We start from the raw sequence: 14,823 nt of genomic DNA, 5'->3' as shown, positions 1-14,823 counted from the left end.
ATCTAATTCTGAAGTAGTTGTACCTAAGGCTTGTTTAACATGTTGAATCGCTTTATTGATCGATGTGCAACTCGGCAGGTGTTTCTAGAAAAGCAGAAGAAACTTACCCTGCCGGTGCACCTGGTTCATGCTCCCAGTTTTTAGTGGAATCCGAATTGCTGATTTGCTTTTTTTACTTTGTATGTATGATTTTAGTTACTTTATGTTCTTTGTTGTGTATGTCTGTTTTTTCATGTCTGGTCGTCTTTGTCCCTGGATTACATTCATTTGATTACCACTTTATTAATATATAGCAGTAGTTCTTAATGTTCATATTTCAAAGGATTGTTTTTGAACATTATAGAACCGTCGTCCATAGTTACTTGTTAATATAAGCTAAATTATACCACCAAAAAACTGCAATGTACTTCAGTATTGACAGGTCTGGGCACGTGTTCATTTTATTATGTTTTCAGGCAGAAAACAAAACAGAGAAAGAGTTAATTTATTCTTATTTTTCTCATAAGCCTCATCGGCATGACACTTAAGACTCACCAAATAAATGAAAAACGGCTTATTATTTTTTAATGAAACAAGTGCCTGAGTTGTAGGCCCCTCCCTCTCAGAGATACTCCTAATTTGGAATGGATTTTGTTTTTACACCTAATTTAAATCAAATATGTTCCATTTTTAACAGTATCATCAACAAGGTTATTTTCTGTTATGCTTCCAACACAGTTATCCCTACTTGGGCCCCAACATCCACTACTTGAACACACAGATGAGCACACATTACCCAATATTTCTGAAAAATGTATTTAGCATTAAAGTAGACATTTTATTTCGCTGAAAACTAAACAAATTCGTAATTTATATTTTCGTGAAATCGTGGTGCTTAAAACATTTGAATTGTACCTTAACGTAAAAGAATTGTCACTACAATGCACCAGCTGTCTATATACAATGTATAAATTATCAGGTATTTCAAACATATATATTTGTCGACAAAGTCCGAAGTTAATTAACGTCACATGATTATACCTTACAACATAAGACGCTCATAAAGTAGGTCATACAAGACGACATGTCGACGTAACATACCACTCACAAACATATGAAAGGCCAATTGATTTATTTAATTTTTTTCTGGTAGCTGTATAATTATATAATATATATATGTATGTAATCAATGACATATTTATTTGGCAATGCAGAAACCATTTTTCCTCTCCATGTTGCAAGTAAAATTAGTTTAGAACTTGTCGCGTGACGCAAATACATGATTTCAATACAATGAGGACTTTTTCGTTTTGTGTTTTGTAAAATAAAATAACCTATATAATCTACTTACTACATTCCAATGTTGGTTTATTCTTTTTTACCACAATTCTCTGCGATTTCTGTCTAAGAATTCCTTTAAAATTGGCTTCATCTGTATAACACAGATTTTCGTTTTTTACAACCGCAACATTACCATTTCTAATACTTCGCAGCGCAGAAAGATTCAATGATTCCAACGATGTGAATGCTACAGAGAATGACATTCCTTGGAACCTACAATGTTTTTCTAAAGATTTAATATCACAAAAACGAATGAATCTTACTTGGCGTATCTTGTAATTTGTGTCAATATTTCCATTTATATATTATATCGCTTCCCAAGTAGCAACTGTCAGCTCCCTTTTGAAAGAGTAATCATGGGAACCAAGATTCTGGCAGAAATCAAAAGAATGTAATGCAGGTACAAAGCCTAGACTGCAAGGAACATAAAATAATCAAAATAATACATACAAAGTAACAAATGAACAATTCGAGGTGCTTTTCCGAAAAAAAAAACCCGCCGAGTTGATCATAAAAAGTCAAGTCCAGGGTAGATAATGCATCTTCCCTAATAAAATAGTATAAATGTACTTCTACTTCAACATAATTTATAACTACTAAATAATTTTGAACATGTGAATATATTGTTTAGTAATAAAACGGCAATTATATATCTTCATATCCTTTTGTTGGAAATGCTAATATTATGTCAAAAATGTGTGAGAAAACGAAGAAATGATAGCATTGAACCCTTTTTACGACAATCTGGTTTGCATCATCCTTTTTTATTTTTTTCCTTTATGCTCCAGCAGAAAGAAAGCAATGATAAACTGAAACTTAGCATTTATATGAATAACACTCAAAATTTCAATTTTAAAATTCTTACTTTTGCGCTGCTCTCCCATAAATAGTGGTGAGATTCCGAAGAAAATACAATGATTTAAAATCCTTGTGAATTCCTTGGATAATTATTACACCAGATACCTCACTGATTGATTGTAAACTATTCAATTGTCCCGGATGTAACCCCGGAACATTAAGGAAGTAATCACTACAAGTATAAAGCACAATTTGATTATCAGTAAAATTAAAGTCCTTGTTACAAGTAACATATAATATTTTGTATGATGCAAAACTTATTCAAATTGTACAGCTTAGAAGAAGTGACGGAAATGATTTTTTACGTGAAGATTGTGAAGATTATTATTCATACATTGTCATATGAGAAAGGTGAAACCTTAAACGCTCCCGAAAAAAACATATGAATTCAAAACCCTAAGTCCTTTCATAATTGTTTCAGCCCTGCAGTTATTAACTTTCAAAATGCTAAAATATATGATTTATCTTCGCTTAAGATTCCATTATAACCTTTTGTGGATGATTGTCAGATCTTTAATTGGTTGTTTAAACAAAAATAATAGCAAAAGATAAAACTACCATACATGTGATTGATATCGAAAGCCATAATTTTATATAATAAAAACCTGATAGAGTGAAACTTATCTAAACCAACCCAACCCCTATTGAATATTGGTAAATTTAAGGCATGTCTTCGGTTTATCCGGGTTTAAATACATATATAGTCCAATTGACATAAAGTGACAGTTTCAAGTGCGTTTGACAAATTTACAGAATTGTTTACAGTTCAATTTTTATACTGCTCTCCTTTGATACTATATTTATGCTATTTGTTTTGTTTATTAGTCCTCAGTTCCTTTTGCTACGACAGAAGGAGGGCTATTTTGAAACCATGATTTTTTTAATGTTAGGTTGTGTTTATCAATTCAAAAGTAAATGAGTATGGAAATTAATTAATAATGCATGGAATTATATACGTCAAATATTGTGCCATTTGTAGGGTTAATACATTCGTAAGATGGAATTATCCATCGCATAGAATACCCAAATAAGAGAAAAAAGTCTTAGCGCACGATGAAATAGGTACACTATCTTAAAATATTTCGTAAAGTATTTATACGTGAGAGCATAAGAAAAATGAATAAAAATAATAGAGTTCTGCTAAATATATGCAAAAGTCAAACATATACACTTGTAATTTACAATATCTATCATTGATTATGTTGCTTCGGGAATTAGCATAACAAATTATGACAAGTTATAATGGAAATGGTAAAAAATGTTAATACATGCTATAAACTACTTTTACCCGTCAAATGTTGCTTGAACAATTTCAATATTTCCCAGAATCTTTGTACAACCAACGAGTTTCTCGACATTGGAGTAATTGATATAATCGTAATCCATTGTCCTACAAACTGAAAAATAAATAACATAATGAGTTCATTTAAAATACCCTAAACTTCATTATAATGCTGTAGTATTATTCCCCTTGAAAATGAGAGTTTTTTATGTTTGCACATGTGTTATATATATAGCTTTAATTGTTTATGTCATTATATCATTTCAATATATGCCTTATCGCAATTCAAGTTGGAATTTGTGTCGTTATTTTAAAGAGTATATACTGTCGTCACTTTGATCGGATTGACTTATATATTGTTCATTACCAACATAACAAATGAAATCCGTCTGTCATATATAAATATTATTCCAATGTCACCTGACTTCACCTTCAACGAGCATTGTGACAGGTGTCTACTAGAAGGAAAAAACTGCTCTCTTTTTCGAATTATCCGAATTTATTCTGGTTTCTGTCGTGTTCTTTTCGTTTTTCTTTGTTACACCGTTTGGTTAGATCGTCTTGTTCACTTTGTTATTTTATGTTCCCTTTTTAGCTCTCTGATCCTTAAGGCATGATTTGAGTATAGAAAACTCTCAAACCTTAGTTTATTTGTTCACGCACACTCTATAAATTCCCAAGGTGAGCGAATCAGGCTCTCTAGAGCCTCTTGTTGTAGTTCACAATGTGTGTTGTCCAATAATTCTATCGGGTTTTGCAGTATTGCCATGTCTTCTTTCAACACGACACGAAATCATATTGTTTTGAATGGATTGTCTGTAAAGTTGTGAAGTCAATCAAGCTGCATTAAATTATATCAAAGAGATTAAAGGGACTCAATTTGCATGAAATACAATTGAGACTAGGAAAATCATAAGCTTTATATTCCTGATACAGTTTGTGCTTAGACAACACTTTTTTTTTTGTTTGTTTTTTAATTTTGTTTCAGGGAACTATCATTCATATATGAGTCATGCCCTATTATCTTTCTTTTCTTCAATCACAAAAATTAAATATTAGGTCAAGAGATATTGTTTATCCATTCTTTTCCTCAAGCTCCACGCAGCGGCAGACATTCCATTCCTCTCTTAGTTACCGCTGCAGAGAAGTCTTTCGGAAATCTCGGGCATTATTCAAATCAAACGTTCGTTGACAATCGGAATACGTCGCGTTAAATCAGTTACCTTTTCCAAACTTTGCAAGATTCTTGCTGTTTCTGAGAGAGCAGCCGGCTGCAGCGTCTAGAGTGAATTTCGAACGTCAGACGCTGTCCGGGGATTGTCTTTTTCTGTGGTTTGTCAAGTATTTTAATCTCAATGCAATTGAGATCCTGCTTTGAATATTTCAAATTTCAACCAGCCACCAATCAACATCAAATGTTTGCTTCCATAAAAAATTCACGTGTTATCCAGCATATAGTAAATCTGTTCAAATTCTAATATATTCAAAATGTACCTGACAGTATCATGGCTGTACACGAGATATTTTTATTAATGTAGATCCAAATATTATGTTTCATATCATATTTTTACCATAGCAATGCATACAAAAAGAAAATATATCTTTAACATGAACTCATGAACTCGTGGATCGTTTTGATGTATCCATCAGCACCATGAAAACTGATTTATTCAATGGGTCATAGTTTTCCTTTCCTCGTTTGTCTACCCCGAACTTGACTTTTTATGAGCATCTCGGCGGGTGCTTCGAGAAAAGCAGAGGACACTTACCCTACCGGTGCACCTGGTCCATGCTCCCAGTTTTTAGTGGAGTCCGGGTTGCTCATTTGCTTTTGTTACTTTGTATGTATGATTTTAGTTACTTTATGTTCTTTGTTGTGTATGTCTATTTCCATGTCTGTTTTTTGTCCCTGAATTACATTCTTTTGATTACCGCTATAACATTGGTTCCCTTGGTTACTCTTTAACTTCTATTTTTGATATGTATACATGAAGGTAGCGCAACAGTCTACACATACATGTAGCAAAGATATAAATCCCATTTTGGTCGATAATTACAAAATACCTAATGAACATTATACTTTTTATTATCTGCATGAAGGAGAAATTGCTCCGATAAATGTCATTTGGTTTTATTTGCGTATGATACTAGTAATCTGCTTCGAAATAAGAATATTTAATGAATTCAGATATAGTCTGAAAATTTATAGAAACATTTATATCTGACATTTAAATTTTAATGACTTTCCCTACAGTATTATCTAAACTAATTTTGCATTTGGACGTGTCCAACAATTCTAAACTGAGAATAAAGTAATTTACTCTCAAAAAGAGTATGACGCAACTATAAATAGAAAGGATTTAGTGACAAAGGATTGTAAAGAGTAATCAAAGGAACCAATATGCTAGCGGAAATCAAAATAATGTAACCCAGTGACAAAGGCCAGACTTTGAAAACAGATAAACAGAACAAAGTATACAAAACACCTAAAATAATACATATAAAGTAACAAAAGTAAATGAGTAGCTCGGACTCCACTTAGAACTGGGGTTATGGACAAGGTGTACCGGTAACGGTAAGCGTCCTTACCCTACCGGTGTTTTTACATGAAATGTAACAAACAACATAAGGACCAATAAAAAAAAACAGCAAAAACAATTCTATTGCTAGAGAACTGACAAAGAAACATAATCTTTGACATCATATTTTGGTTAGGTCTTACAAGTTCCGAACAGAGTTTGACGTTCGAAAACTCTAGACGATACAGCCAGCTCTCTCAGAAAATACAAGAATCTTGAAAAATCGGGAAAAGTGAAAGATTTTAAACGTAATCCGATGGTCAAACTATGTATAATTTGAATAACGCCCGGGAATTTTGAGAGGCCTGTGTCTGCAGCGGTTAGTTGGAGAAAAACAAACGAACATTTGCCGCTTCGTGGAACTTGCTGTTTTTATTTTTTTAATGTCATTGTATAAATGGTAATAGCAAAATTACAGAACTGATGAACTATCGGCAATTGTAAAAAGGAATGGTAAAAAAAAAGATATCATATGATAATATCAAGGCAAAAATAACACTGTTCCTATGTTTTGAAGATTATGTTTGATATTAAAAAAGAGAGAGAAACTAAGTAATTACGAAATTATTAGTAAAATATCATATTTATGCAAGAGTAATCAAGGGAACCAAGGTTATAGCAACTATTTGACGCGTTTTTATTTAAAGTGTACTGGACAATGTTACTAATAACCAATCAATTCTGCCTTTAATAAAGGGCAAATATTGCCAAGAAATGAAGGATTCTAATACTCAGAACCGGAGGTTTAAACGTAAGAAGTGTTGTTTTTATCAAAAGATATCAAGGAGGTAGATCTAGGGTAAGGGACATAACTCTTACAAATCATTGGAAAGTTTGTGTACAGCATTTTATATCAATATCTTCTAAGCTTCAAAGTAACTTGGGTTGATTGCATTCTATTTCAAATAAAAGCTTGATAGGCCTTGCTGAAATTGAATATGACGTAAACATATCAATGATTTCAAGAGTCAAGCCCCTTACCCCAGGTCTACCTCCTTAAAAATCAAGTCTTTTATGATCGCGATATCCTAATTTTTGTGACCCTTAAAGCACAAAAACTCCCGACAAATGCTACACACATAACACGAACAATGGCTTATCAGTGATAGAATATCAAAAAATAACAATCATATATATTGTAAATTATAATATGCTGTACACCTACTTCAATGTTTAACCTCTCAACAACAGCATTATAATAAAATACACAAGGAGAGCATATAAAAAAAGTTATATACAAGCAGTACTCAAAACCATAAATATCGAACTAGAAAATCAAATCCATCATCGAGATGTTCTACCATGTGCAATACAAGGAATGAATCCCCAGTGTTTTAAGTATTTTGAAATTTGTAATAATTCAAAATTTGCTAAATATGAGAAATACAATCTGATATCATTCTGTGTCAGACAAGTCTGACGTGAGATTTTAATTTAATAAATGAAACGAATTATGTAACATATGATCCACAAATCCTACCTTTTTCTGACCCTGAAAGTGCAAAAAATCCCAACAAATACAAAATACCGATACCAAGAAAATCATTCATTTTACACTAATTTAGGTAATTCAAAGTATCTAAATTCCGATTAGATGCTACGCTTTATACTAAATCATTGACAATTTGAAATTTAATGGCTGTAACATTTCGCAATTATTTTACGCCCAGTGAGTTTGATAATGTTCTTTGATACCATTGCCATTATATGTCTGAAATAGCATCATATCATACGGTCTAAGTAATATAATCTCCGCCACCACAAGTATCGGTTACCTAGGGTAAAATTGTATGCTTACATCATTTTGTCTGACGTTTGAACGTCTTGGGTTAAATTATTGTATTTTAGTATTTATATCTGTCTGGTATATGACGAAGTTGTAATATCAAAGAAAAAAATCGTGATGATGTGGCATACTACACACAACCAATGCTTTTAAACGAATTAATTTTTCTGTGCACCACGGGAATAGAGAAAATTAGTACACTGCGAAAATTAATAAGTAAATAAGTATAAGTACCTTGATGAAACAGATGTAATAACCTATGGGAATTCATGAATACTGTTTTAACATTTCAGGTGAAAGTGTTTATAAGTATCAGGCAAAATGTGAAAAATCAGAAACATGCATGTCAAAAACCCGCTGATCTGACAATGTGATATAACTCAAGGATACTTTCTGTATCTGAAAAGACCGATCTATGCATTACTGGCGTTGCTCAGAAATTTTTCAATAGAATCTTAGAAAAATGAGGTTCTTGACAGAGTTATCTGCTCTTGAAATTCACATTTTCATTGTACTAATGAATTTGTAACTAGATTGTCCAGCATGATATGTAAAATCTCGTCTGTTTCCTGGTTCTGATGTTGAAAATAATCAAATTAAACTATCAAATGATGGTTTTATTTTCATACCACGTTTCACCTTCTGCCAGATTCTTACAGATACTGATACTTAATGATAAATACGAATAACAAAACGTTGTACATTCAGAAACGTATGCGTCCATTCATTTTGAACAATTTATTATTTCATCCGTATTTGCCGCATTGGTGTTATTTTATCTATCCCATTTACGAAATAACGCAGTATCCCAAATTTAAAAATAGGTAAAACACCTAGGCTTTATTCCTTGCATTGCATATGGTAGAACCTCCCGGTGATGGATTTGGCTTCCTCTTTTGATAGTGTTGGTTTTGATTACTTCTTGTATATAAATAATATTTTGATTATGACCTTCCTATATATTTGATTTTAATACTGCTGATGAGAGGTTACTCCTTGAAAAACGTGTAAAGCATATCGAAATTTACAATATATAAAACTGGTATATTTTGTAATTAAAATAAATCATAATGCAATTTTCTCCAGTTTAAATTAGTCTTGTTGTACAAGTATATTGTATTTTGATTTTTTTTTCAGTTTATTTGTTTGTTGTTGTTGTTGTTATTTTTTAACAACTAGGAAAACACTAAACTGCGACAGTAGTGTTCGAAAAATTTCTTTAGAACAAACCTACGTTACGTAAACAATTAAATACAGCTATTAAAACTAAACACGAACACTATCGACGTTATACTGATCACATTAATGCAATTTACCGAGATATCGTATTGAACTTTTCATTACTTATCCCATAACAAGCCCCAAAAACGACCTTAGGAAGCGAAGAACTTTTTACTTTGTATGTATGATTTTAGTTACTTTATGTTCTTTGTTGTGTGTGTCTGTTTTACATGTCTGGTCTTTTTCCCTGGATTACATTCTTTTGATTACCACTATAACCTTGGTTCCCTTGATTACTCTTTGAACACAGTATTGTAATCATCCAGGGAATACACGACGAATTTACTTGGAAATTGTTGGAAATCTTACCACTATCAAAGGCAACCGAAGTGGTCGGTTAGTATGATTTAATATAATAGCTTAATTTTTTTTATAAAGGAAACACATTTACAATCTTCTACAGTTTCAACTAAATTAAATAGATAAAAGTAAACTTAAGGAGGTAGACCTTGGGTAAGGGACACAAGAGGTCATTTTAACTGGAGCCAAAGTCTCTCTAACGAATATTGCATGCATTTTAATACAATGAAAATATATTGTGTTACTTTTTGACGCGGTTAATGTTTACAAAGCATACACATTTGTTACATTTGATATGTTTGACAAATATGCCTTTACGTTTTAGTGTGCGTACTGGCCAGTTAGTTACGAAAAAAATGCACTTAAATTGGAAGTTAATTAATAAATGCTTTGGGCTTCTCAAGTCTTCGTTAAAAACTTGAAAAAATACATGAAATATTAATACTTATCACAAATCTTAACCCAAAGTTGCATTTGTAGTAACATACATTGACTGTCATTTTGTCTCTACATATTCATAGAATGAACGAAAGTTATGAACTTTGAACTGTACAATTGCAATGCATTTTAATGAGGCTTAGCTCATTTGACTAGGAAGATTTGGAATCTGTCTTTTATACACAAGTTCTAGTGGTAAAAATAATAATGAAAAAAAAAACATTGTTGAAGTGTACTTGTTATACTAATTACCTAACTCATACAGATAATGTCTCTCCAAATTGTCCTACGATAGACAGCAAAAAATGAGGGAGCATTTTGCAGAAACAGTTTATAAAGCTGCTCTTTAAAAGGAAGTATTGCACGGTTAAAAAGTCCGTTGAATGGAATAAACAAGAAAGTATGGCATTAAGTAGAACATTACAAAAATCTTAACAAATGATCTTGCAAATGTTAGATATGGAAATTTTTCGTATGATTTTAGGTTGTATTTATGTCGAAAATATGCAAGAGTTTTATAACACACGTTGTGCGTATGAGTTAAAAATTCACACAATCACTTCAGTTATTTATGTTTCAGAGAATCTAAATATGCAGGGAATCGTCACCACTCTGCCCTTATGACTTAGGAATTGAAATTAGCATCTTGTTTGAGATAGTGTGTAGTTATGATTTCCCTTTTTTTAATTTGCAGAAACGGAAGAGTATCACTAGACATTATCTACACCTCTCTGGAAACATCAGAATTGAGTTCCCTTGGGACAATTAGAAAAGGAGACGTTGTAGTGACAGATAATCTACTTGTGTAATATGAACAGTGGAAGATTTCGAGAAATGCTCAGAAAGAGAAAGCAAACTGTTACAGTGGCGAGAAATATATCCCCTGAAACGTGTGGTAAGTACAAGCACTCCGGAATGGAGATCAGTTTCTTCTCCTGGCATAAAAACCACCTTGAAAGTACTGTATGGTAAAATGGAAAAAAAATGTATGACAGGGTATGACACAGATCAACAAGGTCATGGTGACGACGGTAGAACTTCCGAAACAACAAAGCATTTAACCAACTGTCCTAAATTAACGCAATCCTAAGAATTATTTTGTGTACGAAAAGAATTCGTTGAAATCCTTTAATGTTTGATGCATGTGAGAATTAACAACCGAATATGTTTCTGACCATGAATACTGTGAAAGAGTAATCAAGGGAACCAATGTTATAGCGGTAATCAAAAGAATGTAATCCAGGGACAGACCAGACATGGAAAACAGACATACACAACAAAGAACATAAAGTAACTAAAATCATACATACAAAGTAACAAAAGTAAATGAGCAACTCGGACTCCACTAAAAACTGGGAGCATAGACCAGGTGTACCGGTAGGGTAAGCGTCCTCTGCATTTCTAGAAACACCCGCCGAGTTGCTCATAAAAAGTCAAGTCCGGGGTAGACAAACGAGGAAAGGCAAACTATGACCCATTGAATAAATCAGTTTTCATGGTGCTGATGGGTACACCATAATGATCCACGAGTTCTTGTAGCAACATAACCCTGTTGCAGAAGCCTATTTGTTAAAGTTCTAGCGCGATACAAAAAGTCTTCTTAGTTTGGCAAGCTCTGGCATAACGTATGAGTTGTGATATGAACACTCCATACACAGGAGCCGGAGGGATGTTGCCACAGATGAAAGGAAAATTGACAATTCTGAATGAAAAGTCATCACGTTTGTCGTAAAGTTTGGTCAATAGTTTTCCTTTACCATCGATTTCCAAGTGTAGGTCAAGATATGAGGCTGATTTCACAGTGTCTGTAATATCCTTTATCTCAAGTTCTTTTGGGTAGATGCGATGTATCAAATCCCCAAAATTAGGATTGTTTAAAATGTGAAGTCAAGAAGGATGTATTCCTATGATGTTGTTGAATTTGTTCCTACAATTGATAATAAGTTTACTGTGAAAGTATTTTGATTTTTTGGCACCGATTTTCATGGTTTGGGGAAAAATGTTAATTCCTAAAACCTAGAATTTGTGAATTTGACAATCAACTCCATTTTACAATTTATTTTTCGTTGGAAACCTTTTCTTGGTTTTCAAAACCCTTGTAAAGCAATAAAATTGATGACCCTCAAAAGTAATACGTTCACAGTATGTCAATTGAATAGGTTTTAAAATATCTTATACCGTTTTTTAACGGGAATGTATGATATAGTTAAGCCATATCAAATTCAGATCAAGAAAATATAGAACAAAAGACAATTCGCAATACAAATCTATAGAGAAATAATGGAAATGAGGAATATTCAGAAGGCATATTGTAATGGTTTCAAGGTTACATATATCGGGCTGTCGTTTCCAACATACCTAGCAAAAATGCGAAAAGCTAAAATTCGCCAAACGTTCAGAATCATGCAGCAGGTTTGTGAACTCTTTATATTTCACTTATAATGTTAATTTGTTTGTTCACATGCATATTACGTTTTTTTTTTACAAACGATATTATATACACTCCACCAAAAATAGCACATTACCTAAATATTTTCTCAAATAAATTCCAAGAACTAGAAGACCCCGAAAACCGATCCCTAGAGAAGACCGTTTCCTTGCCCGTCAAACAAGTTTACATCCCATTTCAACATCAGGACAGTTATGAGGAATGTGACCTACTTGTGGTTGCATTAGTTACAGGACAGTAATTCGTAGGCTTTACAGTTCTCGAAGACCATTGAAATGACCAGAACTGACAAGGAGGCGCCGCCAAACACGTTTGCCACCGGCAGGACCTTATCGTCACTGGAATTTAAGGAGCTGGAGGCGCATTTATTGGTCAGATGAGAGCCGGTTTCTGTTTAAGCCTATTGACGGTCGGATATGTGTTTTACAGCGTTGAATGAAAACCATGTTTTTGAAACAAAAACCCTGGTGTTACCGTATGGGGTGCTTTTCAAATGATTTTAAGACTCCTTTTCAGATCACTTACAGTACATTCAGTAGTCTGAAATACTGTGATGACATCTTGGATGGTCATGTAAAACCATATTTTGATAGTCATGTTCCTGCTGACTGACCATTGACTTTTGGAGGACTGTAGATAACAACTACATATTACCCTTAAGGAAGAATAATTTAATTTGATTGTTTACTCCTAAACTGGGCAAGATAAGGTTATTTTCTAACTATTTTACTAACTGCGACGTCATTAACGTCGATCGGTCCGCAGTTTGCAATTCAGATAATTCCGAAATAAAAAAAGGCTTTGATGAAGGGACTTTAATCTAATATCATGAATACTAATAAGATATTAAACTGTCTATAAAAAGTCCAAGGAAAAGCAAAGAGACCAATCACAAAAATATGATACGAAACTTACCCGTGAAACTTCCAGTCTTTAATTATTATTTTCCCAAAGATTTCAGTACAATGATTTAAACTGTCGATGTTATCAGCATGGATAAAATCTATATTATTGGTCCTGCAAACTAAAATGATTGTCTGTTGAATGACTTTGTCGGCAGAAAGATTCCTTTTTTCTGTTCTAAATTTCAAATTTATATGATGGAATGTTTTTGTAGTGTAAATACTATAAATCTAGTTGCAGATATAAGAGGATCTTCTAGCTATAATAACAAAATTTTAGATAATAGTTGCGCTATTTTCCTTACCTCTCCCGCAGTTAACTCTGGCATTCCCTCTGGCAGAACCATAAACCAACACAATAGCCAAGGTATAACTGATCATTGTGTTATTTAATGGATAAGCTGTAACCAAACACATTTTACAAAAATTTATATATTTTCTGGAGAATTTAATTGGGTATGAAATGATAAAATGTGGTTATGGACATTCACAAAGAAATCTGACTCCAACTCAACACGTCGAGACTGGTAAATTAAGCGACTATTGAGCTGCCAAAAAAGTGAAAAAAAAATCATTTTTGGCGTCTGAGAATATTTGTACTCAATATACATAGCGTATTAGGATAATTAAAGTGTTAAAAATGTATCCTGACACTATTTCATAACTATTAGCAAATGTGAGTCGAAAGGGTGTGACATTATTCTAACTGTGAGTTTCCATTATATCCAATGATACACTAAAACCAATTTTAAACGAACTTCATTCTTTGTATAATCGTTGGGGGTAAAGGCAGATGTTGGATGTTAACATTTTTTTTTAAATATTGAAATTGAAATTGAGGGCTTAAGATGGTGTTTGGCACAAGTTACCCTCATCAAAGGTTAGGTTTTGACAGATATTATTTTATAAACAGCATACAAAGTCCGATTGATATGACATAATTCTACAATAGTATCAATATTTGTTTTTGTGACTTTGTGCGTGGATACATGTAGAAAATAAAAAAATAAAAAAAATATATATACTCAAAATGTTATAGATCTTTTAAAACAGCCGACATATTATTTCAAACGTCCTTTTAATTTCATATAGATATGCTGCAAATGTAAATTGTGAAGGAATGCAATTTAAAGTTCATTGATCATTACATCTGTCATATAATAACCAATAATGAGTTATTATGCAGTTATTTTAAAATGTGTCAAATTATCGTTTGCCTTTTTACAACCTTCCGATAACAGAAACTGTCTTTGTATTGAATACCTCTTACATGTTAACGTAACTCTTTTTATGACAGATGTACTAAATAATGAACTAAAGTTGGATTGTGATTAAATGTTTAATACATGAAATGTTAAATACACCATGAGTTTCTGACTAGAATAAAAATGGTCGAAGAACTATTTAATATAAAATAGGTCAAATGAAATAGACAATAGCTACTTCAATATAAAAAAAATAAGACGCAATTTTTACCCGTTTTGTCCCTTTTTCTATGAGAATAAGTGTCTTAACCCTCTTATATAAACCAGGACTTTGCAACCACGAACTTGTAGCACGTTTTCCCACAGACACTCGGAAGCCTGATCAATGCTTTTTTCCGGTCCATCTTGATCGATCAAAAGCTG

At 32.7% G+C, this 14,823-nt stretch overlaps 1 protein-coding gene across 2 annotated transcripts; it reads right to left on the bottom strand.

Annotated features, from left to right (window-relative positions):
• Window positions 1-468: 468 nt before the first annotated feature.
• On the bottom strand, window positions 469-13,545 carry LOC148599629 (epidermal growth factor receptor-like). 2 transcript variants are annotated; one of them, XM_088558620.1, is made up of 6 exons: window positions 13,501-13,545; window positions 13,209-13,317; window positions 3,467-3,575; window positions 2,186-2,350; window positions 1,331-1,533; window positions 469-784 (listed from the first exon to the last, which is right to left on the bottom strand). In XM_088558620.1, exons 3-6 carry the CDS (start codon window positions 3,562-3,564, stop codon window positions 648-650), a joined length of 603 nt encoding a protein of 200 aa, XP_088414746.1. In that variant the 5' UTR covers window positions 3,565-3,575; window positions 13,209-13,317; window positions 13,501-13,545; the 3' UTR covers window positions 469-647. The 2 variants fall into 2 exon arrangements, with proteins under 2 accessions (XP_088414746.1, XP_088414745.1); XM_088558619.1 differs by lacking the exons at window positions 13,209-13,317; window positions 13,501-13,545 and adding an exon at window positions 7,520-7,679.
• Window positions 13,546-14,823: the final 1,278 nt, after the last annotated feature.

This window comes from Perna viridis, chromosome 13 (assembly GCF_037379345.1).
Source record: "Perna viridis isolate PV_CMFRI_1.1 ecotype Kerala chromosome 13, ASM3737934v1, whole genome shotgun sequence".
Lineage (NCBI taxonomy): Eukaryota > Metazoa > Mollusca > Bivalvia > Mytilida > Mytilidae > Perna > Perna viridis.
This window is presented reverse-complemented; position numbering and strand designations above follow the sequence as displayed.